The sequence below is a fragment of the Myodes glareolus genome, chromosome 23 (genome assembly GCF_982192425.1).
Source record: "Myodes glareolus chromosome 23, mMyoGla1.1, whole genome shotgun sequence".
NCBI lineage: Eukaryota > Metazoa > Chordata > Mammalia > Rodentia > Cricetidae > Myodes > Myodes glareolus.
This window is the reverse complement of record NC_142048.1, coordinates 13,830,602-13,856,985: the sequence shown is the minus strand read 5'-3', so window position 1 is coordinate 13,856,985 and position 26,384 is coordinate 13,830,602. Positions and strand designations below refer to the sequence as shown.

General features: G+C 43.4%; 1 protein-coding gene across 3 annotated transcripts; it reads left to right on the top strand.

Annotated features, from left to right (window-relative positions):
* Nucleotides 1–7,854: 7,854 nt before the first annotated feature.
* On the top strand, nt 7,855–26,384 carry Cbr4 (carbonyl reductase 4). 3 transcript variants are annotated; one of them, XM_048455721.3, is made up of 6 exons: nt 7,855–8,102; nt 9,910–10,030; nt 10,618–10,751; nt 14,549–14,683; nt 23,460–23,644; nt 25,909–26,384. In XM_048455721.3, the coding sequence occupies exons 1-5, from the start codon at nt 7,961–7,963 to the stop codon at nt 23,636–23,638; spliced, it is 711 nt and encodes a 236-aa protein (XP_048311678.1). In that variant the 5' UTR covers nt 7,855–7,960; the 3' UTR covers nt 23,639–23,644; nt 25,909–26,384. The 3 variants fall into 3 exon arrangements, with proteins under 3 accessions (XP_048311678.1, XP_048311677.1, XP_048311675.1); XM_048455720.3 differs by having other exon boundaries at nt 25,357–26,384; XM_048455718.3 differs by having other exon boundaries at nt 7,856–8,102; nt 23,460–26,384.

The following is a 26,384-nucleotide window of genomic DNA, read 5'->3' as shown; positions in this document are numbered from 1 at the left end:
CCAAACCAGAAGCGGGTGTGACCTTCGCATCTTAGTCCTGGTTACTCACTTCCTCCAACGGAGCCCCCACATCTCTGAAATTCTACAGTCTCCCCCAAAACCCTGCCGCCAGCTGGGACATGAGATGTTGAAAACATAGGCCTGTAAGGGAACATTTCAGTTTCGAATGTAAGAGCGTCCGTGGCAAAAAAGATGTGTTGAGCTGTGTCTTGGATGATAAACTGGGTGTTACTAGGGGAAGAGGCAGCATTAGAGATTGAGCCGACAGTGCTTGCCAAAGCCTGGATGTGTGACTTAGCCTGTTACTACAGAGAATGCCAAGTGTCTGTGAAGCCGCGGGTGGGAGAGAGAGGCTGTGTGGTTATGGAGGTGGTGGTGCAGGCAGACTGGAGGACAGGGTGCTGGTCACTCTCAGGGAGGACTTTGTTTCATACCCTAGGAGCTATTTCAGGATTTTATTCAGGACCAGTCGGAAGGCTGGCTTAGCAGTTTAGACAGAGCCCTCTGGTGGTGCTGTGTGGGGACTATTGGCAAGGCTGACTCACTGAGGAGGCTCTATCTTTCTTTCAGGGCCTGTACAAAGGTGGGCCAAGGAGTAAGGAGAGGATGGATCTGGACTGATGGGCAGGCAGGGGGTCAGCAGGATCTTCTGCCTCCATGTGGAGTGAGGAAGAGATGGTAGGAATAAGCTCCAGAGTTGCCATAAGTAACCAGTAACCCTCACACCAGCCTCTTAGATATGAATATTAGTTCAGTTGACAAAATAAAGTTCTCAGGGGTCATTCCCACACACCAAAATGATGGAAACTTTGTAAATGGAGAAAGAGCAGTTGCTGTAGGGCCTCACAATTTGGAAGGATGAAGGATGGCAAAATCTAGCTTGTTTTGTAATCATCAATACTGTGAGCTCTGTGCAGCCACACAGAGGCAGCTTTTGGATTTTCCTTCTGGAAATAAGAACGTGGGCTGCATTGTGTTGTTAGGTTGTTCACACAGTGTGGGCCAAGCAGATTGCTCACCATCTCCCAAAGACTTCTGGGAAACTGAAGATCTGGCAGCAAAGGGGAACATTCAGTTATGGACTGCCCACTTGTATGCCCTTGGGATTGAGAGGATTATCAATGAACACAACGTCAGAGATAGGGTAGACAGGGTTTCTCTATGTAGCCCTGGTTGTCCTGTAACTCACACTGTAGACAGGCTGGCCTTGAACCCAGAGATCTGCCTGCTTCTGCCTCCTGAGTACTGGGATTAAAGGCGTGTACCACCACTGCTCAGCTGACTTTTTAATTTTTTTTTGCAACAGTCATAACATCGTGGTGTAAATTCTTATAAATAGAATTTCTGGCTTGGTACAATGGTGCATGTCTGTAATCTCAGCACTCAGGAGGCTGGAACATTTTGAGTTTGTGAGCAGCCTGGGTGCCTATTAAGTCTGAGGTCAGCCTGGGCTAAATAGTGAAAAGTTGTTTCAAGAAACAGAATGAAGAGCTTTGATCCAGTGGTATGCACCTGTAAGTCCTGCACTTGAGAGGCTGAGAGAAGAAGGTTAGGATTCCTGTAATGTGAGATTCCCCTCTGTATGCTGTGAATACGATTGGTTAATTAATAAAGAAACTGCTTTGGATCTATAGCAGGGCAGAACTTAGGTAGGCAGGGAAAACTAAACTGAATGCTGGGAGAAAGGAGGTGGAGTCAGAGAGAAGCCACGTAGCCCTGCTGGAGCTGGTCGGACTATTACCCAGTAAGCCACAGCCACATGGCTATACAAAGATTACTAGAAATGGGTTAAATTCAGGAATAAGAGTTAGCCAATAAGAAGGTAGAGCTAATGGACCAAGCACTGATTTAATTAATACAGTATTTGTGTGGTTATTTTGGGGCTAAGTGGTGAGGAACCAACATGTGGCCTCCTCCTTACTACATTCCTGGCCTTCCTTAGTTACAGAGTACATTTGAGGCTAGTCTGGGCTGCATGAGACCCTACCTCACCACTACCCTAGACACATAGAAACAAAACAAAACTTTCCATTTGGGATCTCAGGCTTTATATACCTTCCTTTGTTGTAAGAAATACCCATAAGAGCACAACCCACTCACAATTAACTGTAGCCTCAAACTTCATATACCAAGCTGAGAGGCTTTCAATCAGAAACATATTTATAACAACTTCTACTGGACCACATTCACACACCACACAACTTTCATGTTTAAAATGTACGCTTTTGATGCATTCTTACTTTGAAAATTAATTTTTTTTACCATGAAATTATATTCATTTTGTAACAGGAAAAACAATATAAAGAATGTTCTAAAAATTGTAGAACAGACCTTCTCTATAGGGATTCCCTGTTTTGATTATTAGGGCCCAGAGGGAGTTCATCGTATGTGGGTTTAAATGAAAGGAAAGTATAGAATATGATGAAAATCATGCCGGGAAAGTGACATGTGCACTGAGACGGAGTGTGCGTTCCCATGGTGGCTTTCTTCATTGTCCTGCTGCACGGGGAGACCCAGTTTAATTTACAGGCCCCGACTTCGTTACCAGGGGACTAGGGCGAAGCTTCCTCACTCGGTAATCCTTTCAGCAGAAGGCTGGCAGGTTGTGATGGGGGAGTCCTTCCAAGGGGTGGTAATGACTTTGTATTTAGAGGGAAAAATAAATAATAACCTTAGGGGTTTAAACTGACGGACGTGTTGATGGGAAAGCTCAGCCTGTCTGTGTGCACAGGGAGAATGTGTAAAGTCTGGAGGATGTCACCCCACGTCACATGTAATGATCTTTGTGGCGGGTGTCACAGCACTAATGCCAGCCACATGCGTTTGTTAAAATAGCTCTGCATGGAAGACCGTCACCCCAGATTTGCTTATGAAGTGGACAAAACTGTTGGGAAAGACTGAACTTATTTACTTTGGGTAAGATGACAGATGCCAAGAATATGACCACTGTTTTGACGGTTCGATGAATTAACATTTTCCTTTCCAAGATCACTTGTGGGCAAATTGTGCAAAAGGGGCTTTAAGTGGGTCCCCACAAACCTTCACATCACCTAGGAATTAATTCCGCTTTTGAACCAGTTTCCCTTTGTAACTCAGGTGGACCTCCAACTCATGATCCTGCTGTCTCAACCTCCCCAGTGAAAGGATCACAGGCATGCACCCAATATTCCTGGCCTACACTACTAGTTCTTCAATGTAGCTGTTATAGTTTGACTTCCAGAGTCAAAAGCATGGAGGCCTCTCCAGTATGATGTTTGTATACGGCTTTAAAGCTCACTAGAACCCAGCCTATCAGACTTCTTCCCTAACCACTTTGGTCACACAAAGACCTGTTCTTGTTCCTGAATTTTGGGTTATGGGGTTGAATTTCCTACTGTATCTGCTTTTAATATGTTGTAATAGGTGCTGTAAAGAACTATTTGCAGTCTTTTTTCCCTCACAAAGAGCACTATTTAGCATCATGTGCCCTTTGGGAGGACTCTTGAAGAAGGAATATTACTCTGACCAAGTTGCTACACAACTACCATGTCTGTTTCTCACCGAGCTCAGGATATGGCCCAGTTCACTTTCCTGCAAGCATGAGTCTCTGGATTAAGTCTCCAGTACGACACACATACACACAAAGAAATTACTCCATTGAAGTAGTTATATTCCAATGTTTTGTGGTTACTAGGAAACTCAGAGTAACATATGTACCTCTTTAGTGCTGACTAGAATTGGCTATTTTGCTCAGGGCTGATCTTCCAATTGATCTATATCTTCAACACTAAAAGTATTCTTAAGCCATGATTTTATTCGCATCAGATTTTCTTATGGCCTTGCTTTATGGTCCTGACTTTTGGGAAGAAGGGGCAATTAAGGCTGGTTAATTTTTTTGCTGTTTTTTTTATAGTACTGAGACTGAACCAAAGCCCTTGCACATGATGTACTACTGATCGGCCCCTCCATTTTCAAAATGTTTATTTATTGTGTGCATGATGTGTAAGTCTAGGGGTGCTTGTGCCATGGTGCACTTGTGGGGGTCAGAGGACAACCTTGTGGAGTTGATTCTCTCCATCCATCTTTGTGAGGGTTCCAGGATGGATGCCAGGTTGTCAGGCTTGTACAGCAGACGCCTTTACCCTCTGAGGCAACTTGATGGCCCTTCACCCATCTTCCACCTTTTAATTTTTGTCCAATGCATGTTTTACTAAATTGCTCAGGTTATTCTTGAACTCATTCTGTAATCAGGGTAGGTTTTGGAATCTCAAACACCAAGCCTCAGCTCTCCAGAGACTATAGGGATTATAGACTTTTATCACCAAGTCTTGCCCATTTTTACCTTATAAAATAATTAACTTCATGTTCCACATAGAGGGACTTGCTTTATTATTATTATAATACTCCTTCCAGAAGCCATAGACTAACAAGTAAAAACCCAGTGCTGGTGTGAGATATCTCCCGTAAAGTTGTTGGCCAAGGGGAGTCCAAAGACCCTCAAGACAATTCAAGCTGTTGCCATCCTTCTTGGCTATCCATCAGAAGGTGACAGTATGACCACACTGTTGAAGACAGCATACTCTTTGGCCATAGGACTTGAAGAAATCAAGTCAGTACTGGCCAGAAACCTTTTTATCTGTTGGTTAGCTACAATAAGATGAAATGGTACTATGTAGGATGATTCAAGAATACACTCATCAGTAGTCTTGATATGAACCTAGAAATCCGTAATAAGGACTTTCCTGACAAGAACATGAGTTTAATAGTGGCCTCAACGTTATGGGGTAACCAACAGTAGTCTCATATGATTTGAGGTCTCCTCCACTGGAGAAAACCCAAAACTGGCATTGTAAATCTTGTGGCTAGGAAGCTCATAGACTCTGGAGTCGAACTTGTTACTTTTATTTTGCTACATGGGCATAGCATCAAAATTGCATGCTGAGTGCATATTCTTATACAGACAGATTAGAGGAGGGGGAAAATGATTGTAAGGCCAGACATCCAGGAAGACGGAGCAAAACAGTGTCCTCTGGACAATACAGGACCACCGCATTCACAGTAGCTGTGGTTGCCTGCACCAGACTTTCATAAGACTAACACATGATTGTCCCCTTAGCTGAGGAACTATTGACAATTGCCAGGGAAGGGAGAGTTGATTTTCTTTAGAGATATGGTCCTTGGTAGTTTGAGCATGCTCTAGTAGATGATCCAACAGCATAAATAGGACACCATGGAATATGCGTGTAATATATGACATTGTCACGCCACCTCCTGCGGAGTCTGCATGGTCTCTCACGTAAGACATGGCACAAGCTTCAAGGAAGCGTGCCCACAGAGAAGGTATGCGTGCTGTGCTTCCTGCATTGGAGCCCTTGCACTTTTTGCATTACCTGCTCATGTTCTAAGGAACAGTCTGGTTTCTTCTGAAAGGGAAGACAGTATGTTTAAGTTTCCAGAGTCTACTGATGAGCCACTGCCATATACAGGAGGATACGATGCTAATGGAGGAAGACGGGTTAACATTCAAGGCAAAAAGGTTTCCGGGTTTAATCTGGTGCTTAGTAAATAAAGAGCAAAAGGCAAACTTAGTTAAGCAATTAAGACAGATTCAGCAAAAGGGATGAGGATAGGAGAGAGAGAGAAATGTCTGTAATGTCTTGAGATTGGTTTGAAAAGGAGTTAGAAATACGGAGAAGGAGAAGAAAAGAAGAAGTTCTTCTGCATAGATGACAGAAATATAGAAAGACTGTAGACTGTGTGACTGTCTCATAGCCTAGATAAAGATTTATATCCTGAGACCCTGTCCCATCGGTCCCAATACCCCGGCTGAGTTGGTCTGTCGCATGATATAAATTACATAAATAGCTGGGTGGTGGTGGCTCACACCTTTAATCCCAGCACTCCAGAGGCAGAGGCAGGCAGATCTCTGTGAGTTCAAGGCCAGCCTGGTCTAGAAGAGCTAGTTCCAGGACAGGCTCCAAAGCTACAGAGAAACCCTGCTTCAAAAAACCAAAAAATTACATAAATATTTTATGAAGATGTATATATGCATATATATTTATGAAGTTAGGGAGGGAACATTGGGTGGTCTTTAGGAGGAGTTGGAGCGGGGAACATCAGGAGTAAATGACCAATGTTGTATACATATATGAAATTCTGAAAAGAACAACCATATATATCTCAATCCTGGAGCACTGGGGTATGCTTGAAACCCCAGGATTTACCAGGCTCGGTCAAGACTACAATGAATTTGAGGCTAGCCTGGACTACATGACAAGACCCTATCTCAATAAGAACACAATAAAATAGAACACTTGAAAACCAACTCATGTATTTTTCAGCCATTTTAAATCCTGTTTGGATTTAGATGAAAGAAAAATGAAAACTTTAAAATTAGCATTCAACTTTCATAAACCAAATTTTTTTCCTGTTTTCAGATCAGCACACAGATCCAGCTTCCCATGCCTTTATTCCCCACTGACTTCTTTCTTTGACATCTGGTATTAATACAACTCTGTACTTTTCTAAATAATTTGACTCACTAGTGTTTTATGTGAATTAGTCCTATTTTCCCAGGTTGTGTATTTTTTTTTAATCACAGGATTGTAGCTTATATTTTCTTAATCTAGTTAACTAATACTCTGTCAAGAAACGTTTATGTAAGTCCCAAGTCCCTGTCTCTGACCTCCATCTTTGGAGGCCCCATCCCTGTGCCTGCCAAGCCTTGACTCCTCCCCAGAGGAGTGTCAAGACAGCCTGCCAAAATCTTGACCACTCCCCAGCCTATTTAAACTGCTGGGATTAAACGGCCTGTTTTATTTGCTTGCTTTTAGTTTTCAAGACAGGGTTTCTCTGTGTAGTTCTGGTTGCCCTGTATCTTGCTTTGAAGATAAGGTTGACTCAAACTCACAGAGATCTACCTGCCTCTGCTTCCGGAAGTGCTGTGTGCACCACCACCGCCCTGCTGCCTTTTTGTTTTTGTTTTTGTTTTTTCAAGACAGGGTTTCTCTGTAGCTTTGGAACCTGTCCTGGAACTAGCTCTTGTAGACCAGGCTGGCCTCAAACTCAGAGATCCGAAAGCACTCAGAACATCTTATTTAGGAGTACAGAAGCCCAATATTGTCCATAGTTATCTAAGCTTGCTCTCTAGTCTTCAGACTATTTAGATCATTCAGTTAAAGAGTGTATTGGTCCATGCCTGTACTCCCAGCTCACTGGAGGCTGAAGGAGGAGGATCAATGAGTCTGAGGCCAGCCTGGGTTACACAGTGAGTGCTGGCCCAGCCTAGGTAACATAGCAGGTTCTGTCTCACAAACAAGAGCACACACATTTAATGAACCCCTCTACCCGGATTTTTTTGTTGTTGTTGTTTTCTTTGAGACAGGTTTTCACTTTGTAGACCAGACTGGCCTTGAACTCTCAGTGAGCCCTCTGCCTCAACCTTCTGGCTGTTGGGAGTACAGGCCTACAGCACCACATCTGGCTAGTGTTCTTCGACAGGACATCCACCCTCATAAAAATAATGTTGCAGTGCAAGGCTAACGTCTGTAGTAACTTGGGGGGGCGTATTCTTATTTCTCCAACAGGTTTTTGTCTGCATCAAAAAACGTGGGTGATTCAGGACAGGTCCATACCCAAAAGGACATAATGTGGCTGCTAACTATGGCATGGAAAGTCCACGGTTTTGGCAACCCTGAGCAAATGACCTTTAGCTCCTGAACCGTAGTGCCAACTGACTATCCCAGCATGCAAAGAGGCAGCCAGCAACAAAGTTGCTGCAAAGCTCACAGGCACAGGCGCGGGCTTCTTAAGCGAGGACTACAAAACCCAGCATGCAATGCAACACCGACGAGTCCCTGCGCGCTGACGTCTAACTCTTCGCGCCTTATTCTGTGGCTAGGGTTGGCTGTAGGAAGGGAGTGTTTACTTCTTTTCCCCCTGCAGCTGTGTCTTTTATTAGACGTTCTGTCCGGGGTCCAAGATGGACAAAGTTTGTGCGGTTTTCGGAGGCTCCCGGGGGATCGGCAGGGCTGTAGCCCAGCTAATGGCACAGAAGGGCTACCGTCTGGCGATCGTCGCCAGAAACCTGGAAGTGGCCAAAGCCGCCGCCGGCGAGCTTGGCGGTAGGTACCTGAAGAAGTGCCCCCGCCGCGCGGCCGCGATGCCAGCCGTCGAGCCTGAGTCCACGAGCTCCGGGTCACTGGCCCTGTAGATCAGTCTGCGCCCAAGATCGCTCGTGACCCATGACCAGGTCCTCAGTGGTGCTCTCGCCCGCCCCAGGCAGATCTCGAGGACCCCTGAGAAGTAGCTATCTCCCCACGGCCAGTACGAACAGTTGACAGCCTTCTTGCTCGGACCTCTGGTAGGAGAGAACCTTCCCTGGTGAAGTCAGGAAGGTCAGGCTGCCGGGTAGAGACGGCTAGATTGCATTTTCCAGAGAGCTCTTCTTGCCCTACGCGAAGAAGGGCACACAACAGTATTTCAAAGAGAAACCTGACTAGCAAGCCCGACGATAGATCAGGGCTGCTTTCCCAAGTTGACCAAACACTTTAATAAGTCATTAATTAGTTTCGCCAGATCCTTTTAATTGCATTCCAATTCGAGCCCCCCCCCCCATTATTAATAACAGATTAGCCATTAAAGTGCGAGTTTAAGTCTCGATGATTGTGAGAAGACAACATGGAAGACAGTGTTGTTAGTAGAATGGAGAAACATACATGCCACTATCAGGAAAGCATTGGGTATTACAGGTTTGAAGGTGTAGCTATATATATGGCAACAGTCTTGATAATGTAACTCAGACTGGCTTTGAACTCATGATTCTTGTGCCTCAGTTGCCCCATTGTTGAGATTACCTTACTTTGCTGTGACATCTTTAGTACAAAGCACACTTTGACCCTGCTATGTGATGTCTACTTCCAGGCTTCCCTGCTTCACCGGACACTGGGTCTCAGCATGCAGTCTAGGCTTCCCTTGGATCCAGACTGCTAGATTCCAGCTTGCTAGACAGCTATTACTCCTTGTGCTTCCTCTGGGATCCCCTCCATGCATCTTGGCTACCCAATAAGATGTACCTCTGTCATAAACTAAGGAGCATGTTTATTAACATGGTAACTTGTTAAATAGACAATACTTTTCCTTTGAAGTATAATTGCTTGTGTATGGTAATAGGGATAAAACTCAGAGCTCTACTGAACCACCTCTCCTGCCCAGGTTGGCCATAAACTTACAGCTGCAATCTCCTGTCTTAGTGCTGGGACTGCAGGCATGCCCGAATTTTATTGCAGGCTTTAAAATTACATTTCTTTTATTTAGGTGGGTGGGTATGTATACGCTATGGCGCACGTGTGGAAGGCAGAGGACAGTCAGCCCTCTCCTTCCACCATATGAGCTCAATTAGCAGGCTTAGTGGAAACTACCCTTACCCAATGAACTATCTTGCTGACCCCAACGATTTTTATTTTGAAACATTCCAAGATTATTTCTTCTGAAGGACTTGAGGTCTCACTTACCCAGGATAGCCTTCAACTTGTGAATCCAGCAAGTCGCGGCACTGTGGATAGCCTGGTACTACTGTGCTTGGCAAGAAAACCTCAAAGTTCCAGTTAGTTTTCTGTGATAGTTTATTTCACGTGCCCACTGTAATCCTAGCATTTGTAGGGTTAAATTCTGAGGCCTCCCAAGGTAGTGTAGTAAGGCATTGTCTCAGAGTAAAAACAAACACAAGAAGGAAGAAATAAAGCCTCATTATTTCTTCTTTACCTCTGCCCACTGTGTCCCTTACCTTAGGTGGTCCATGGGCACAGGAACTCATGACATGCCTTCATCTCTAGGCTCAATAGGGCTCTCCTTATAGTGTAATCATATTGCAAATAAGTTTGAAATTCAGTGGAGATTTACAGGCAATTCTGATTTAACTTTGTTTCGTAGGAAACCACTTGGCATTTAGCTGTGATGTTGCTAAAGAGGAGGATGTTCAGCATACGTTTGAAGAGATGGAGAAACATTTGGGTCCGGTCAATTTCCTGGTAAATGCAGCTGGCATTAACAGGTTTGTTAAACATTAAGGTAAATTTCTTATGTCCTTTTTAAAACAAGATTTTTCTTACTAGGTCATGTCTTGGTTACTTTTCCACTGCTGTGACAAAATACCATGACCGAGGCAATAAAGTGTTACATTGAGGTATGGTTTCAGAGTGTTGGAGTCATGTTGGCAGAGTCAAGTCATAGGGACAGCAAGGCTGCAGACTCCTGTCTTGATCTGTTTATAGGAGGCAGAGATGGGGTACAACAGGAATGGGCCAGCACTTAGCTAGAAAGCACAGCTTATACTATATTTTAAATCAGGATGGTAATTATGTTTTAACTTGATTTTTAAAAAGATCTTCTTTTGCTATAAATGTTGTGTGTCTGGGACTGTGCACATGGATGCAGTTGCCTGTGGAGGCCTGCAGTGGACGGTTAATACCCTGAGGCTGGAGTTACAGGAGGTTGTGAGATTCCTGATGTGGGTGCTGGGAACTGAACTCGGGTCTACTGAAAGAGCAGTTGGAGCTCTTAACTCTGAGCCAGTTCTCCAGCCCCTAGACATGAATGTTTTGTTCTACTTGTTCATGTTCTGTTCTTTCCTTCTTGTAGAGATAGTCTCCTAGTGAGAGCAAAAACTGAAGACATGGTATCTCAGCTTCACACTAACCTCTTGGGCTCCATGCTGACGTGCAAGGCAGCCATGAGGACGATGATTCAGCAGGGTGGATCCATCGTTAATGTAGGTGAGTGCTCACCTTCGTGGGTTTCTAATCATGGCATATAAACATCAGAGTGCTTAGTCCACTGATTTACTTGGTCAACAGCGAAGTTTATCCTTTTGGTATCTATGAGAAACATATTTAACCGATGAATGAATGAGACAAACTCACATGTAACATGAGGGGGGCCGGCTTGTTTGTGTTTTTCTGTCCCACCCAGTACCCCAGCTGTTTAGTCCCAGAGAAAAATCACACAAGAGATTTCTATAAGTTTAATGCTGATTGGCCCATTAGGTCAGGCTTCTTACTGGCTAACTCTCACATCTTGATTAACCCATTTTTCTGCTCTATTTTAGCCATGTGGCTCAATACCTTTTTCAGTGGGGCAGCTCACATCCTGCTGCTTTGGTAATCTGGGCAGGAGTGGGAGGAATCAACTTCCTCCTCCCCAGAATTCTCCTGCTTTCCTTGCATCATTTCCACTTCCTGTCTGGTTTTCCCACCTACACCTCCTGCCTGGCCAATCAGCGTTTATTTAAAACATGATTGACAGAATACAGACAATTCTCCCGCACTCACAGATGTACATCTCTACAGGAGTCAGTTAGGCGGTAAATGATAACTTACCAAGTATTAAAAAATGACGTCTAGATTCAGTGTTCTAAGACTGTATGGCATGGGAGAGGCCACAGCTGCACACATCTAGATGTCTTGTTGTGTATGAATGCTGTACCAATTCTGTCAGCAGTTTCAATTTTCAAGACAAATCAGGCATCCCATTTTCTTTCTTTTCTTTTCTTTTTTGGTCAAATCTATAATGATTGTAAGAGCCAAAGGGCCAGATGATGTACTGTGTGATTGTGTTTCCTAGAGAAACCAGGATGCTACACACATGATACCTCAACAATATGGCTGCCTAAACAAGACCTGGACAGTGATATATCAGTGGGTGTCTTAGGGTTTCTGTTGCTGTGAAGAGACAGCATGCACATGACAACTCTTATAAGGAAAACATTTAATTGAGGTGGCGACTTATATAGTTTTAGAGGTTCGGTATATTATGGCAGGGAGCCTGGTGGTGTGCAGGCAGACGTGGTACTGGAGAAGGTGTTGAGAATTCTTATGTCTTTGCTCATAGGCAGCAGGAAGTGGTCTGTCTTATTGGGTGTGACTTTAGCATACATGAGACCTCAAGGCCCACCTCCACAGTGTGACACTTCTCCATCAAGGCCACACCTGTTCTAACAAGTACACACCTAATAGTGCCACCCCCTTTGGGGGCCATTTTCTTTCAAAGCACCACAGTAGACATTATTAAGACAGAGGGGGGAAAACCTCAAGGGGTCCTGTCATACCCCTAAAGAAAGAACTACAGGAAACTAAGGGCTGCTGAGAACAGAAGTAGCCTTCCCCAAGGATGAACCCCCTAATTGGCTATCCAGTACCAAGTGATCAGGCCTGATACCCTTACATACAAGCAACACTAGAAAGACTCAGGTTGTTTTTATGCATTTATATGTATGTAACAATAATAATAAAGAGAAGAAGAGTCTTAATTTGAGAGCCTGTGAGGGGCAACTGGGAGGGTTGGATGAAGGAGGAGGTAGACATTTTATTTTTAAAAGTTGCAAAGAAATCCAACCTAATTTTTAAAATTAAAAAGAAAACTTGTAGACATGGAGGCTAAATAATAATTACTTATAGCAATTGCGTGGCTCGCTGACCGATCTGGTGTCAGGGTTTCACAAGGAAGAGGCGCTGTGGGCTCAGGCCTGAAGACAGAAAGTACAGAATGACATGGAATTTGATTTCGGTTTAGTACCTAAGGTTTGCAGCAGACCGTCTGCTTTTTATTTTCAAGTGAGAAGCAATGCCTTAAATGGCTGCAAACGGGTCACAGTGCTTGTTAGAGCTCTCTCTTAGGGGGAACTGGTGACCTGTGGCCTTCTGACGTGGCCACTTCAGATTTGGGGTTCTTAAGAACTGTCACCCTGGCCCAAGACTGTGCTTGGACGTCACAGGGCAAATCTGTTAAAACACCTACATTTTAGATAAGTTTCAGAAACCTAAATCCTCAGACTCTTAGAATGTTGCTAAGACAAAGTGAACATACTTATCCTATAGAAAAGTAGCACAGGAAGGGCTGAACTTGTAGACCTGATATTTCAGAAGTCATTACTTGGACCAGATGAAACCGGAGTGTGGCCTAGGTGCTGCTGTGAACGCTCCTTGTTGGACCTTTCTGCTGTGCCTGGAACTTCCCGTTTTTTTCTGTTTTTCTTCCACACACCTCTTATCCTGTCCGCCACTTTTCTTAACCTGGTGGTTTTCTCTCTTCCTGTGCTGCCTCGTTTTCTTCCTCTCTCTGCCGACGAACCACAGTTGGTGACGGGCTCGCGACAGCTCAGTTGGTGCAGGCCAGAGAGATGGCAGTGGTTCTGTAGACCACTTTTACTATTTTACTGTCTTCTTCATGCTTAGGCACGCATACACCTGTCATTGTTCACGTGTCTGTGCATTCATGTTACACAGGCTTGTGTCGTGGGAACAGTGGGAGATGCCCCATAGTGCAGAAGAAGTGGGCATCACAGCACGTGTCGGTGTACTCGGGAATGCTCGCAGCACTGTGGAACCACCCTGCAGTGGCACCTGGCAGGGGCCAGTTACTGTCATCAGGCAATGGTTGACTGTATAATATAAGTAAACATTTTAACATTGGGCTTCTTGAGTATAAGAAAAAGTGGAATATTCTCTTTTTCTAAAGTAATTTCAATTTTCTGTTTGTGTGTCAGGTTCCTGTTTAATTTTTGTGTTGTAAGCACAGGCCAGTGGTGCAGAAAATTACTTCCCTACTCCTGTTTTTTTTTTGCATAAATTATATGTATTTGCATAAATTGATGTTTGAATTATAAATTATTCTTACATATTTATTAGACAAGATCACTGAGTAATATTTAGTAGCAAGTACCAGGTAAATTTAAACAAAAGTTGTAAAATTTCACTATTAAGAAGTTCGTATCGTCAGTATTGATTGACAGTAGTTTTAATGTACTGAATTCATTCTTGGAGGTGAGGGTGGATCTTGTTCATATCTACAATGGACTCATAAACTAATCAGCCTTTATTTTACATCATCTGGCTTTAACCTATTTCTGCCTGTGCTTGTTACCTTTCTGTTGCTGTGATAAGCACCATGGCCCAGAATACTCATGGAAGAGAGAGTTTATTTTGGCCTATGGTCCCTGAGGGATACGAGCCCATCATGGTGGGGAGGCAAGAGACAGGCATGGTGGAGAAGCAGGAAGCTGAGAGGTGATGACATCTCAACCACAAGCATGAGGTAGAGAGGGAATTAGAAGTGGGGTGAAGCTACACACTCCTAAATCCTGCCCCTCCCCCCATGACACACTTCCAGCAAGGCCACCCCTAAAACTCCCTAAACAGCAGCACCAACTGGGGCCAAGTGTTCAGATGCCCGAGCCTAGGGGGACTTTTCTCTTTCATGCTATCAACCTGCCCACCCTGCATCCTTATTGAACCTCTTCCACCCTTTCATGTACAGAACAGATCATGTAAGCCCCTTCCCTGTCCCTGGTGGTATAGCATCATTTTCTTTCAGTTCCTCTTTGCCCTGTGTGTCACGATCAGGTTGACCCCCTTACCTGTTACTTGTCAAGGACAGACAATGCTTAGAGTTACTCATTTTAGCAAAGACCGGAGGAAGGTGGGTTCCCCTTTCTGTCTGTGGACTGTGCATTTTGTGAATTTTCAGAGTACAGAGCAGCTGGTTTACACTCACTTCATTTCCTCTTTTCTCGCAGGGAGTGTTATTGGTTTCAAAGGCAATGTGGGCCAGTCCGCGTACAGCGCCAGCAAAGGAGGGCTCATCGGGTTTTCACGCTCGCTTGCTAAAGAGGTTGCGCGGAAGAAAATCAGAGTCAATGTGGTTGCACCAGGTCAGTGAAGACTGTACAATAACCGTAATGTGGTTGATGGGCAAATTGGTCGTCATTAACTGACATTTGGGTAGTGTCCCTCTAAGATCATTGTGGAACGAGATAATAAACTAGCGACGAAAGATTTTTCCTTATGTTTTACATAAGATTCTTTACAAGCTAAGGGATACGTTATGGTAAGAGAACCTTGGAGATCACCTTGTGTTTTGAGACGGGGTCTTCACCATACTCTCTAGTACAGGGATCCTAGGCTTGCTCTGCCACACGTGGCTTATTCCAGCCACACCGACAATTTAGAAAATTGTGACCAGGGGTTCAACATTATCTACCTAAAGCTACCTGGCTGCTTCATGGGGAGCTGAAAGATAATGTCCCCAAGGTGTCCCTTAGAATTATAATATTTATGTCTGTTTATCCTTCTGCTACTGTCTTTCCTCTTAATGCTCTGGGATTCTCCAGTGTCTTAATTGTGTTTTTATTTCCTTATTATCCCCTTTTGTTTATTTATACATTATTTGTCATTTGCTAATAAAAAGATGCCATAATTCAGACCCGTGTGTCACTGCTAAGCCATACCTAGATATTGTATCTTTGTCTTGCAATTTTAATTACTTAAGGGGTTTACTACTGTAGACCTCTGCCACCTTCCGCTTTTAACGGCTCCAGCTCGGACCTGAGAGTTGGCACTAATATTGAGCCAGCAGGTGTTTTTCAGGATGTTCTGTGAACCCGTTTTCTGCATAGCACACCTTCATCCCAGTTCACTGTTGAGTCACAGGCTAGCTCAGTTCAGACAGTCCAAATCCACGTGCACTTTGAAAGTTATTGCAGCTCGGATGCGTCGTCTATGAAGGAGAAGGAAAGGGGCCCCTAACAAAAGCTTTCCGTGGAAAGCTGCATTGTTATTATGTTGGCCTGGCTCTCTGCTTGTGCATGCTTTGTGCAGGCTGCCACTGCCAGTGTTGGCTCAGCTCGCCATCTACTGCCCTTCCAGGTGGTTGATTCGTGGTGTGGGATGGCATGATTTCACCCTCTCTCTTTGGGGCTGCAGGGGTATGTATGAGTAACGAGGAGTTAATTCTATTTTCTGGTGCTGTAAATGCTCACTGGCTGGGAGGAAGGTCCTTCTTCCCAGTTCACACAGACTCATGCAGTGGATGTCCTGGGTGGCTTCCTCTGTGCCAGGGCTGTGCTAGGTCCAGGAGTAGCAAAGATGAGTATTTCTGCTGCAGGATGCGGAGTACAGCTGAAAAGACATAAATGAACAAGTCACTGCAATGTCAAGTGCTGAAAGTAGAATAGATGTGTACCGCACTGGGGAGATGCTGAAGAATGTCTGTTGTGGATTAGTTGTCAAGGCAATGGGATGAATGGTAGAAATCCAGCTTGTATACTAAGGAGAAAATTTAAGACTGTTATAGAAGTGTCTTAGAGAAGATCTTATTTTTCCAGTAAAATTCATAGTAGGGATAGAATCTTTTGCTAAAATGTGGCCACTTAGTTAGGCAGCGTTTGTAATATTATATTTTTGTAATATTATATTTTGTGTGTGTGCTTGTGCATAGTATAGATTAAAATAAAATTTAATCAATTCTATAGATTATTTATTGACTTAATTTTATTATTAAGTATAAGCACAGACTTCTCTTTCGTTTGCCAGCTGCCCAGATCACACAGAAACTTTATTAATTACAACACTGTTTGGCTAATCACTCAGGCATTTTTTTCTAGCTAGCTCTTACATCTTGAACTAACCCATTTCTATTAATCTGTGTGTTTACACGAGGCTGTGGCTTACTGGCAAAGGTTCCGAGCATCTTTCTCCTTCAGGAGCTACATGGTGTCTCTCTGACTCTGCCTACTCTCTCTCTTTCTCTCTATCTCTTTCAGCCTGGCTATATTCTGCCCTGCCATAGGCCAAAACAGCTTTATTCATTAACCAATAAAAGCAACCACATATACAGAAGAGCCTCCCACATCAATTAAGATATATCAGCCTCTTCACTAGATCTTTAAACAGAGCCAACAAATGTGTACTTATGGTGTACTTACCCATGTACTCACATGTGGAGGCCAATCAATCACTTCTCCACTTTATTTTTTGAGACAGAATCTCACTGTTTAAGCTTACTGAGCCTGTGTGATCTGTTTGTCTTCCAAGTGCTGGTCCTTTGTGTTGCCATGCCTGGCTTTGATGCGGATCCAGGGTTCCCAGACTGAGGGCTTATGCTAGTATGGAACCACTTTCTTCCCTGAGCCATCTCCCCAACCCTCAGGCCCCTAGTTTGTTTCTTTTTATAGCGTTTTCCTGATTAACTTCAAGTGGAGGTTCCATAGGAAAGCAGTTGAAAAACAAATGTAGCAGGAAAGCCAGGGAACAAAGCAAATAATGAATTAGACTGCCCCTCTGTCCTAAATCTTTGACTGCTCTTTAAAGATCTTGTTCTGTAAAGTATTTGCTACACTTTGGTCTTTACTGCTTGGCTTATAAAGTAAAGTTGTCATCATAGATGAATCTTGCTAATTGGAAATCAATGAATATTAGATATAATATTTGATAGATTGACTATAGTCAATTACTACTCAATATGAATCAATGAAATGTACTTTCTTCTGAGATTATAAAATATAAATTATCACTGGACAAGAACTACATGCTTGCTTTTAGGAGCCAGAATATCCCAGACTCTAAACAGTTCATATTTTAAAAGTGGGCTTTGAGATGTGGTTGGAGCATTTGCCCAGCATGCACTGGGCCCTGAGTGTGATCCCCAGACACCGCCCTCCCACCCCCTCGCTGGATGCTGGGTGTGTCATTGTCTGTCTGGTAGTGAAGTGAAGTGTCGTTGTCCTAAGCTGCTAGAATGCATGTCACTTCAGTCACTGTTTCTTGATCTGAGGGATGGTGGCTTTGTCGCCGGCTGGGAACTCTGTGCTCAGTGAAGCTCTGCAGCGGCACCCTCTACTGGACAGTGGCATCTGCTGGTGGTTTATGTGTTTTGTAGCCATTTAAGTTTGTGAACACGTGGAGCAAATATGAATGATATGAAGACAGTCTTTGGGGCCCTGGAAAGTAAGACAATATATTGATAAGTGTATGGGATGTTCAGGGGCCACTGATACCTCCTCTCAGCTCTGTGATATATGGGGTTGGTATCTGAGAGTAATGTAGGTAGTGCTTTGGGCTGTGAATTTATGTCTAAGGGAGACATGGTTTAGGAGCATTGGCATAGGATAACATTGACATTTGGTACAGCCCAAATGATTTATCCTAAGAGATTAGCCTAGCATTTTTTGTTTCATTTCTGATGACCTGGAACAGGTGTATGAAGTCTGAAGAGCTGCAGGTAGGTACTGTCATTGTGCTTGGTACTGTCATGGTGGTGACATGGCAGTATCATTTGCTAAAGTCTATTACACAGCTGAAGAGTGACCCCCCTTGTATTCCACAGATTTTTCCTAGTAATGTGTTATTAGTTGTAGCACATAAACCACGCTAAGGTAGGATATTAACAGTAGGGAAATGACGGGAGCACAGGGTGAGGGCAGTGTGGTCAGCACTAAAGCCTTTGTCCGATAGTTCTGTGCACCTAACGTGCACTGAGATAAAGTCTACTAACTAAGAAGACACCACGGAGAGAAGACAAGGATCCCCAGGAATATCGCTCATTTTCACATTGCACATAACCCAAGAGGAAAAACTGGTATGTCAGGGCAAATCCTTCCCTTCCTTTAGCTAACAAAAGGAAGCATTTCTTATCTGGGCCACATGTGCACTGGAGGCGGCAGAGGACAGTGTCAGGGGTCTGTTGTTTCCATCTTTGGTTCTGGGGATTGGACTCAGGTCAGACTTTTGCAGCAAGTGCCTTTGTCCCCTGAGTCATCTCACAAGCCCCTTCCCTTCCCTTCACACCCACTTTATGTTTAGACTTCATTGCAGTTCAGCGATGGCCAACAGCTCTCTGAGCTATTCCACTCCTGGTATGTGTCCATAGGTCTGCAGAGAGGCCGTGGAAGGTCCCCCTGACAACCAATACCCTTATTTTCCAAGCTGGAGCTGTGGAGGAGACCCCCTTTATGTAGCAGATGACCACACACGTATTTGTGTGTAAGAAATTATGTAAGAAATGAGGGTTTTTTTTTTTCTCAGTTTCCTTACCTTCCAGTCATGATGACTGCTTATTCAAAAGCCAGCCATGCACAGCCAGAGGACACCTCAGGGGACCTGCCATCTTTGATTGGTTTGTTCCTCCTGCGATACACAGTCAGCTCTTGTCCGTGCACAGCTTCCTTCACTCAGAGCTGTGCAGCATCACAGAGCAGGGACAGAATCTTCACTTGTGGACCTGAATTCAGTGGTATCCTCTCCACAGCAAATCCCACCAGAACCAGCTGGGAGTCGCCCTGAAAGTTGCTAGCCTATACTGACAAGAGTGTTCCTAAACCATGGCTACTCTAGTTTCTTGTGGCTTATTTTTGTTTGCTTTTTAGATTAAAATGCATCATTTTTTTTGCTGAGTTTACAAAGTTAGTATAAAACATTTTATGCTAATTTTGTTAAAATTTTAGAGTAAAAGACAACTGAATCATGAATTCTTTGCGACCCTACCAGAGATTTTCCTTTTTTAATTTATAAAAATGTTGAGATTATTCATGAATCAGTATTTCTGACATTTCCATCCCCTCCTCCACTCCAGCTCCTCTTGCTTCTCCCCCACCTCCCTCTCGTGTTCATGATCTCTTCTTCAGTTGTTATTGTTACACAGATACCGTGTGATGCTGAGTTCTTTTAGTGTGGTTTCTATGTGTATGCATTTCGGGCTGACTGCCTGGGATCGGCTAACCTATTGGGGGTTCATCCTTCGAGGAGATTGAGTCTCCTTTTGTCAGCAGCCATTAATTGGCTGCAGCTCTTCATCTCGGGGTCAGGCCTCATGAGATCCCCCTCCCATGCTGCTGTGTCAGCTGACGTTGTCATTGTGCAGGTCTTGTTGAGATTTCATGGTTACAGCTTCCCTGTCATATGCAGGAAAAACCTATTTCATAGCAGACATCCTGGTCCACTGACTTACAGTGTTCCCACCCTCTTCTGCAATGTCCCCCGAGCCTTAGGTTAGGGAGAGTTAACATGAGTTTTTAGCATTAACATTAGTGATTTTATTTTACTCAATTTTTTTAATCTGAGGTGATTGTAGGGTTCATTTTCTCTGGGGCACCCTTGAAAAGAAGCAGGCTAACACAGCACTGGATCTCCGTAACTCTCGGGTTCTTGAGAGAATTGGATTCTGCTGGATTCTGGCTCCTTACCGAAGAACTAAGTTCCATCTTTGGGCCACGTGTGGTGGCCCAGTCCCAGCACTTAGGAGGCAGAGGCAGGCGGGTCTCTGTGAGTCTGAGACGAGCTTCGATGACAGGAGTTCCAGGACAGCCAGGGCTACACAGTGAGACCCTGTCTCAAAGCAGCAGGTTTGCTTGACAGTTGGAAGTCCGCAGAGGCTGTCTCTCTGTCTGTGCCAGCCGCTGCCTTCAGCCTTTCCTCCCCATGCTGTGTTTGAAGATGAAAGGAAATGCTGCTGAGTTTTCAAATAAATGTACTGAGATTTCCTTGTAGAGGAGGCTGTGTTTCACAGTATAGTCTCACAGACAAACACAAGTAATACAGCATCCGTGTTGTTATTTCTGGCCTTCATTATAGACCATCTGTAACTCATAATGTCCATATTTTTTCAATAATTCTATCTGGGTGCAGAGATTTTATATATATCTGTGTGGACAGCTTAAAAGGAAAAGTACAAAGAAAATCATGATCGGGTGTGCAGTTCTGGTAACAACGTCTCTTTGATGTCCAGCGGTGATCAGATGATAATGTTAGCGTTTTGGCACGTATGTTTTTCCTTGTTTATACATGCAATTCATGTGTAGCCTACTTTTAAGACAACAGATGTGGAATCTTCATTTATGTCATTGATACCAACATTATTTTATGCTGTGGATGTTGTCAGCTGGTTCCTTGTTGAAATACCTCTCAATTTGTTTCCAGATTTCATGAGTAACCTCTCACTGTCTTAGATTTTATGAGAGAAAAAAAAAACTATGATTCTCACAGGACTTTAAAGAAAACATTTAAGTTTTCATAAGTGAAAACCCAAAGTAAACTTAATCATCTAGTATTACACAATAAACTAGCAGAAGATTCCAGTATTTAGCTTAGTTATCAACATATCACTTGTAAACGATAGTATATTAAAGTTGATTTATAATCTAATTTATAAATGATTTAGCTTTAACGTAAGTCAACTTGAAAACTTTTTTGTGTGTGCGTGTGTGTGTGTGTGTGTGTGTGTGGAGTATGTGTGTGAGTGTGTGTGAGTGTACGGTGAATTTTCACTTCCCATGGCTCCTCTGGCAGTTCGTACACGTTTGTCACCCTGAACTTTTACCTGCTGCTCTCATGAAGGTTAGTATTCGCTTTTTCTTTATTTTTTTTCTTCCCTCCCTCCCTCCCTTCCTCCCTCTCTCCCTCCCTCTCTCCCTTCCTCCCTCCATCCCTTCTTCCTTCCTTTCTTTCTTTCTTTAAAAAATCTAGTGATTGAAGTTGGGCATAGTGGCATACACCTTCAGTCCTAGTACTCAAAAGGCAGGGGCCAGTGGATTTATGTGAGTTTTAGGCTAGCCTGATCTACCTGGTGAGACCCTGTCTCAATTTTTTTCTAGTATTAGTGAACAAAATACTATGTGGTAACATTTTATTGGTGATATATGTATATCTTGTAGGAATCTCGTAAGGCAGTGCTTCTCAACCTTCCTGAAGGTTGCCACCCTTTAACACAGTTCCTCGTGCTGTGGTGACCCCAACCATAAAATCATTCCATTGCTACTTCCTAACTGTAATTTTGCTACTATTATGAATTGTAATGTAAAAATCTGATATACAGAGTATCTGATATGCAACCCCTATGAAGATGTCATTTAACCCCCAAAGGGGTCGCTACCCAAAGGTTGAGAACCACTGTTTATATAATTATTTTAAAAAAGTTCTTTTCTCATTTTACATACCAATCCAAGTTCACACTCCTGCTCCTTCTGCTCCCTCTACCTCCCCACCCATCGCACCCCCAATCCACTCCTTAGAGAGGGTAAGTCTTCCCATGGAAAGTCACCAAAGTCTACACATTGCTTTGAGGAAGGACCAAGGCCCTCCCCATTATTTCTAATTTGAACAAGGTGTCCCTCCAAAGAGAATGGATTCCAAAAGCCAGTACCAGCAGTGGGGATAAATCCTGGTTCCGCTGCCAATGGCGCTGCAGTCTGCCCCAGCCATACACTTTCACCAACATTCAGAGGGCCTGGTTTGGTCCTCTACTGGTTCCCCCGCTGTCAGGCAAAAGTTGGTGAGCTCCCATTAGCTCAGGTAAGCTGTTTCAGTGGGTGTCCCATCATGGTCTTGACCCCTTTGCTCTTATTCTCACTTCTTCCTCTCTTCTACTGGACTTTGGGAGCTCAGCCCAATGCTCCAATGTGGATCTCTACATCTGCTTCCATCAGTTACAGATGAAGGTTCTATGATGACATTTAAGATATTCATAAATCTGACTACAGGGCAAGGCCAGTTCAGGTACCCTCTTCACAATTGGTTAGGGTCTTAGCTGGGGTCATCCTTGTGGATTCCTGGGAATTTTTTTAGTGCTAGGTTTCTTCCTAGCCCCATAATGGCTCCCTCAATCAAGATATCTCTTTCCTTGCTCTCCCTCTCTGTCCTTCCCCCATCTAGACCATCCTGTTCCCTCAAGTTCTCATCCCCCTCCCTTTTCTCCTTTTCTCCTCCCTTTTTGTCCTCCCCCCACGCTCCCACGCTCCCAATGTTCTCAGGAGATCTTGTCTATTTCCCCTTCCCAGGGGAATCCATGCATGCTTCTCTTAGGTTTTTCTGGTTACCCAGTTTCTCTGGGGTTGTTGGCTGTAAGCTTGGTATCTTTTGCTTTCCAATATCCACTTATGAGTGAGGACATGCCTTGCTCGTCTGAGAACCACTGTCTTAAACCTGGAGTAGATCCTGGTGTGTGTATGTATTCATACATACAACCATTGTGAATTACTGAATATATAATATTTCCCTCTGCAGAACTTGCTTTCTGCACACTCCATTGCATATATACCAATGTTGAGTTAAAATTTCATCTTTTGCATACATTTTTTTTAATCAGGATTAGATATGGCCATAAGACTTTTTTTCTTATATGGACTTTGGAATCCTGGGCTAATGTCATCAGTTGCCTTGGTTTAGTAAATGGAATGGATTAATTCTTACTAGGATTGCAAAATCAGTTCATAGGACCACCTTTGTGACACTATCTCTCAACACTGTTTCTCACTTTCTCCCGTTCCTATGTGAAAGTCATTTTCCTAGCATTTTATTTATAGCATTATAAGGGAGTCACCAGATTTTATTGTGTTACAACTGGGCATGCAGCAGTTACTCCCTCTCCCATAGATTATGTCTGCTGTATTTTACCCATGTTTGTATCTGCCTGTTACATTCCACACTGTTATCTTCATGTTTGCTGAGAGTTGAGTCATGGACTTGGGAGTTAGGCATTTTTTGTGTTCAGTAACTGTTCGCTGATTAAAGTGAATAAAACTGTACACTTAATTAATTGCTAACAATAGTCTGTATTTCCTAAACAATATTTATTAATAATATCAAATTCTCTTTATTGAAGATGAACAACCTTCTTTAGTGTCCATACTCTCAACTGCATTGACATTTCTCTTTCAGGGTTTATTCACACAGATATGACAAAACACTTGAAAGAAGAACATTTCAAGAAGAACATCCTTCTCGGGAGGTTTGGAGACCCTCTCGACGTGGCTCATGCAGTTGTGTTTCTCCTTGAGTCTCCATACATCACAGGATACGTTCTGGCTGTGGATGGAGGGTTACAGCTCACCATCTAATCAGAGGTGATTCTGTTGTGATGGCTGCTGATTAGGGTCAAGTGCACATTTTTTTTATTAATTAAGCAATCATATCTGTATGGGTGACATTTGATACTAAAATGGTTCTATCTTTATATGAACATGTTTCAAAAGAACAATGTATGACCAGTTGTAGTCTAAATGGTATGAATTCTCTATTTTTAGAGGCCATAGAAATTTTAGTACATAGACGTTTTATAACACATCGGTATTAATTTATGTATCTTTGCCTTAAAAATAGAAGATTCTGTTGTGATATAGTTTAATTGTATCTGCTGGGTTTCTAAGACACCAATTTTGTACTATTGCTAAATAAGAGTATTTGCAGAAGATTGAGATCAATTTTTTATGAGTTATTTTTGTTGCTGTGGTAAAACATCATGACCAAAAGCAACTTATCAGAGAAAGTGTCTCTTGATGCTTATGGTTCCAGAGAGATGGAGTCCATCATGTCAGGGAAGGCTGGCAGCAGGCAGGAAAAGCATGGTGGTCGGAGCAGCAAGCTAGCTGGTCACATGTCATCCATACACAGAAGGCAGAGGGGGAACAGGAAGTGGAGGCAGGTTATAAAATCTCAAAGCTTACCCCCAGTGGCATACTTCCTCCAGCAAGACTGCACTTCCTACAGGTTCCATAACTTCCCCAAACAGTGCCACCAACAAGGAGCCGAGTGTTCAGACATGAACCCTTAAGGTCATTGCATTCAGACCAGCACAGCACTGAGAAGCCTTTGCTGAGGCTCACCTTTTATGTTTTATGGTGCATTTTGAGGCAGAATATCACAGTGTGAGCTTCCTCCTCAGCTTGGGAAGCTTTGGTCTTATTAGAGACCAAGTTTTGCTGGGGAGTAGACATGAAGACATATAGCGGAACGCAATAGAGATAGCATTCCTTTTGCCTTGAACTCTTGTGGGAAATAAAGAACTATTTTTATATACTAGATTCATGTTGATTTTTTATTTGCCACCTTCCAAATATTTTTAATATTTTATTTTAAAAAGTAATGTTTTTACCAAGGTGCTCATAATTTCAGATACTTGGTCAGCTGAGGCAAGGACATAACAAGTTTAAGGACATGCTAGGTTACATAGTTCAAGGTCTGGGGATGTGGTAGAGCACTTGCCCAGTAGAAGAAGACCCCAGGTTCAATCCTTAGTGCTTCAGACTAGAACAGAACCAAACCCAGGAATCCAGGAGTCATCTGATTGCTGTTTTCAAGTGGAACATTATCTAAATGGATTTTTGATTATATATATATATATATATATATGAATAAGATGTAGTAATAAATTCATAATAATAGTGCCATAAATCGAAAACTGTACTGAATATGGAGTCCTTTATCCCTGACATACTTTCTTTACTTAGTTTATTAGCATTCTGTTTTTCCTGTCCTGGGGCTTGAACCTTGGGCTTTGGGCATGCCTACTAAGTTAGGCTCTCCCCATAGGTTCCATCCACAGCCTTTGATTCAGGAGAATATCTGTGTGAGTGCAGTACTACTGAAGGAACAGCCTGCTAATGCAAGGTGTGGCAGTTGGAGGACTGTTAGGTAGCAGCATTTCTAGGCATGTTAGGTAATGCGACACGCAGGATGTCTCACAGGTGGTGCACATGGTAGGGGGCTTTGTGCATAGAGAGTGGGTAGCTTCCTTATTCTCTGTTCCATGTGTCTTTGGCCACTTGTACTTGTACAGGCCTCAGTTCCCTTGGCTGGACACACCATGATCTGAACTCATCAGTGAAGCCGGTTGTTGTGTAAACAAGAGGAAAGCAAGCCAAGTATGGTGACACTCACCTGGCTATGGGGACACTCGCCTGGGTATGGGGACACTCGCCTGACTATGGGGACACTCGCCTGACTATGGGGACACTCGCCTGGATATGGGGACACTCGCCTGGATATGGGGACACTCGCCTGGCTATGGGGACACTTGGCCTGGATATGGTGACACTCGCCTGGCTCTGGGGACACTCGTACATGGGGTGGGGGTAATAGAAGATCAAGGTTGTTTTTAGCTACACAGTGAGCTTGAGACTAGCGTGGGCTATGTGAGCAAAATCCAAAAACAGCAATGAAATCTAGGTTACCGATAGGCTTACCCTTGAGTGTATGTTTGCACTTTAAAATAAGCTGCTTCTCCCTTCTGTGTCAGACTGAAATATGTGGAGAGCTGTGGAAGAGGGGAAATAAATCATCATGGCTTTGCTCCTGGTGAACTCTCTTTCTGTTCTCACTGACTTGGTAGAAATTTCAACTGAACACTTGAATTCCGAGGCCCAAGAACTTCAGTGAAGACTCAGCTCGGGCTGTCTTCCTCCTCCCCGCAGCTCATGGCCCAGCCCATGCTGAACATTTGAAGGAAAAGGTTGGTGGCCAGAGCCAACGTTTTCAGTTTTCACGCTCAGGTTTAAAATGTGTACTTTTTTCATATTTTTATTCATATTCTATTTACGAGGGGTTGTGTAAGCTTTTTACAAATAGAATTATATGTTGCAAATTAGTTTGGGGGGATAGTTTATGCAGAAAAGCTAAGTTAATTTATACACATCTATTACCCAGAATAATGAGAAAAGACAAACTGCTTTGGGTATTCAAGAGTTGATCCCTATTGTTACTGGAGCATTTTCCCCAAGCTCTGTGAATTGGAAAAATGTGTGAATTATGAAATTATTCTACTGTCCTGCTTGACAAACATTCCTAAATAAAGTATTTAATAGCTGA

Coding starts and splice junctions, on each gene's coding strand:
- Cbr4 (XM_048455721.3), top strand. CDS start 7,961: ATGGACAAAGTTTGTGCGGTTTTCGGAGGCTCCCGGGGGATCGGCAGG. Junction 8,103..9,909: donor CGCCGCCGGCGAGCTTGGCG/GTAGGTACCTGA, acceptor TTTGTTTCGTAG/GAAACCACTTGGCATTTAGC. Junction 10,752..14,548: donor TGGATCCATCGTTAATGTAG/GTGAGTGCTCAC, acceptor CTTTTCTCGCAG/GGAGTGTTATTGGTTTCAAA.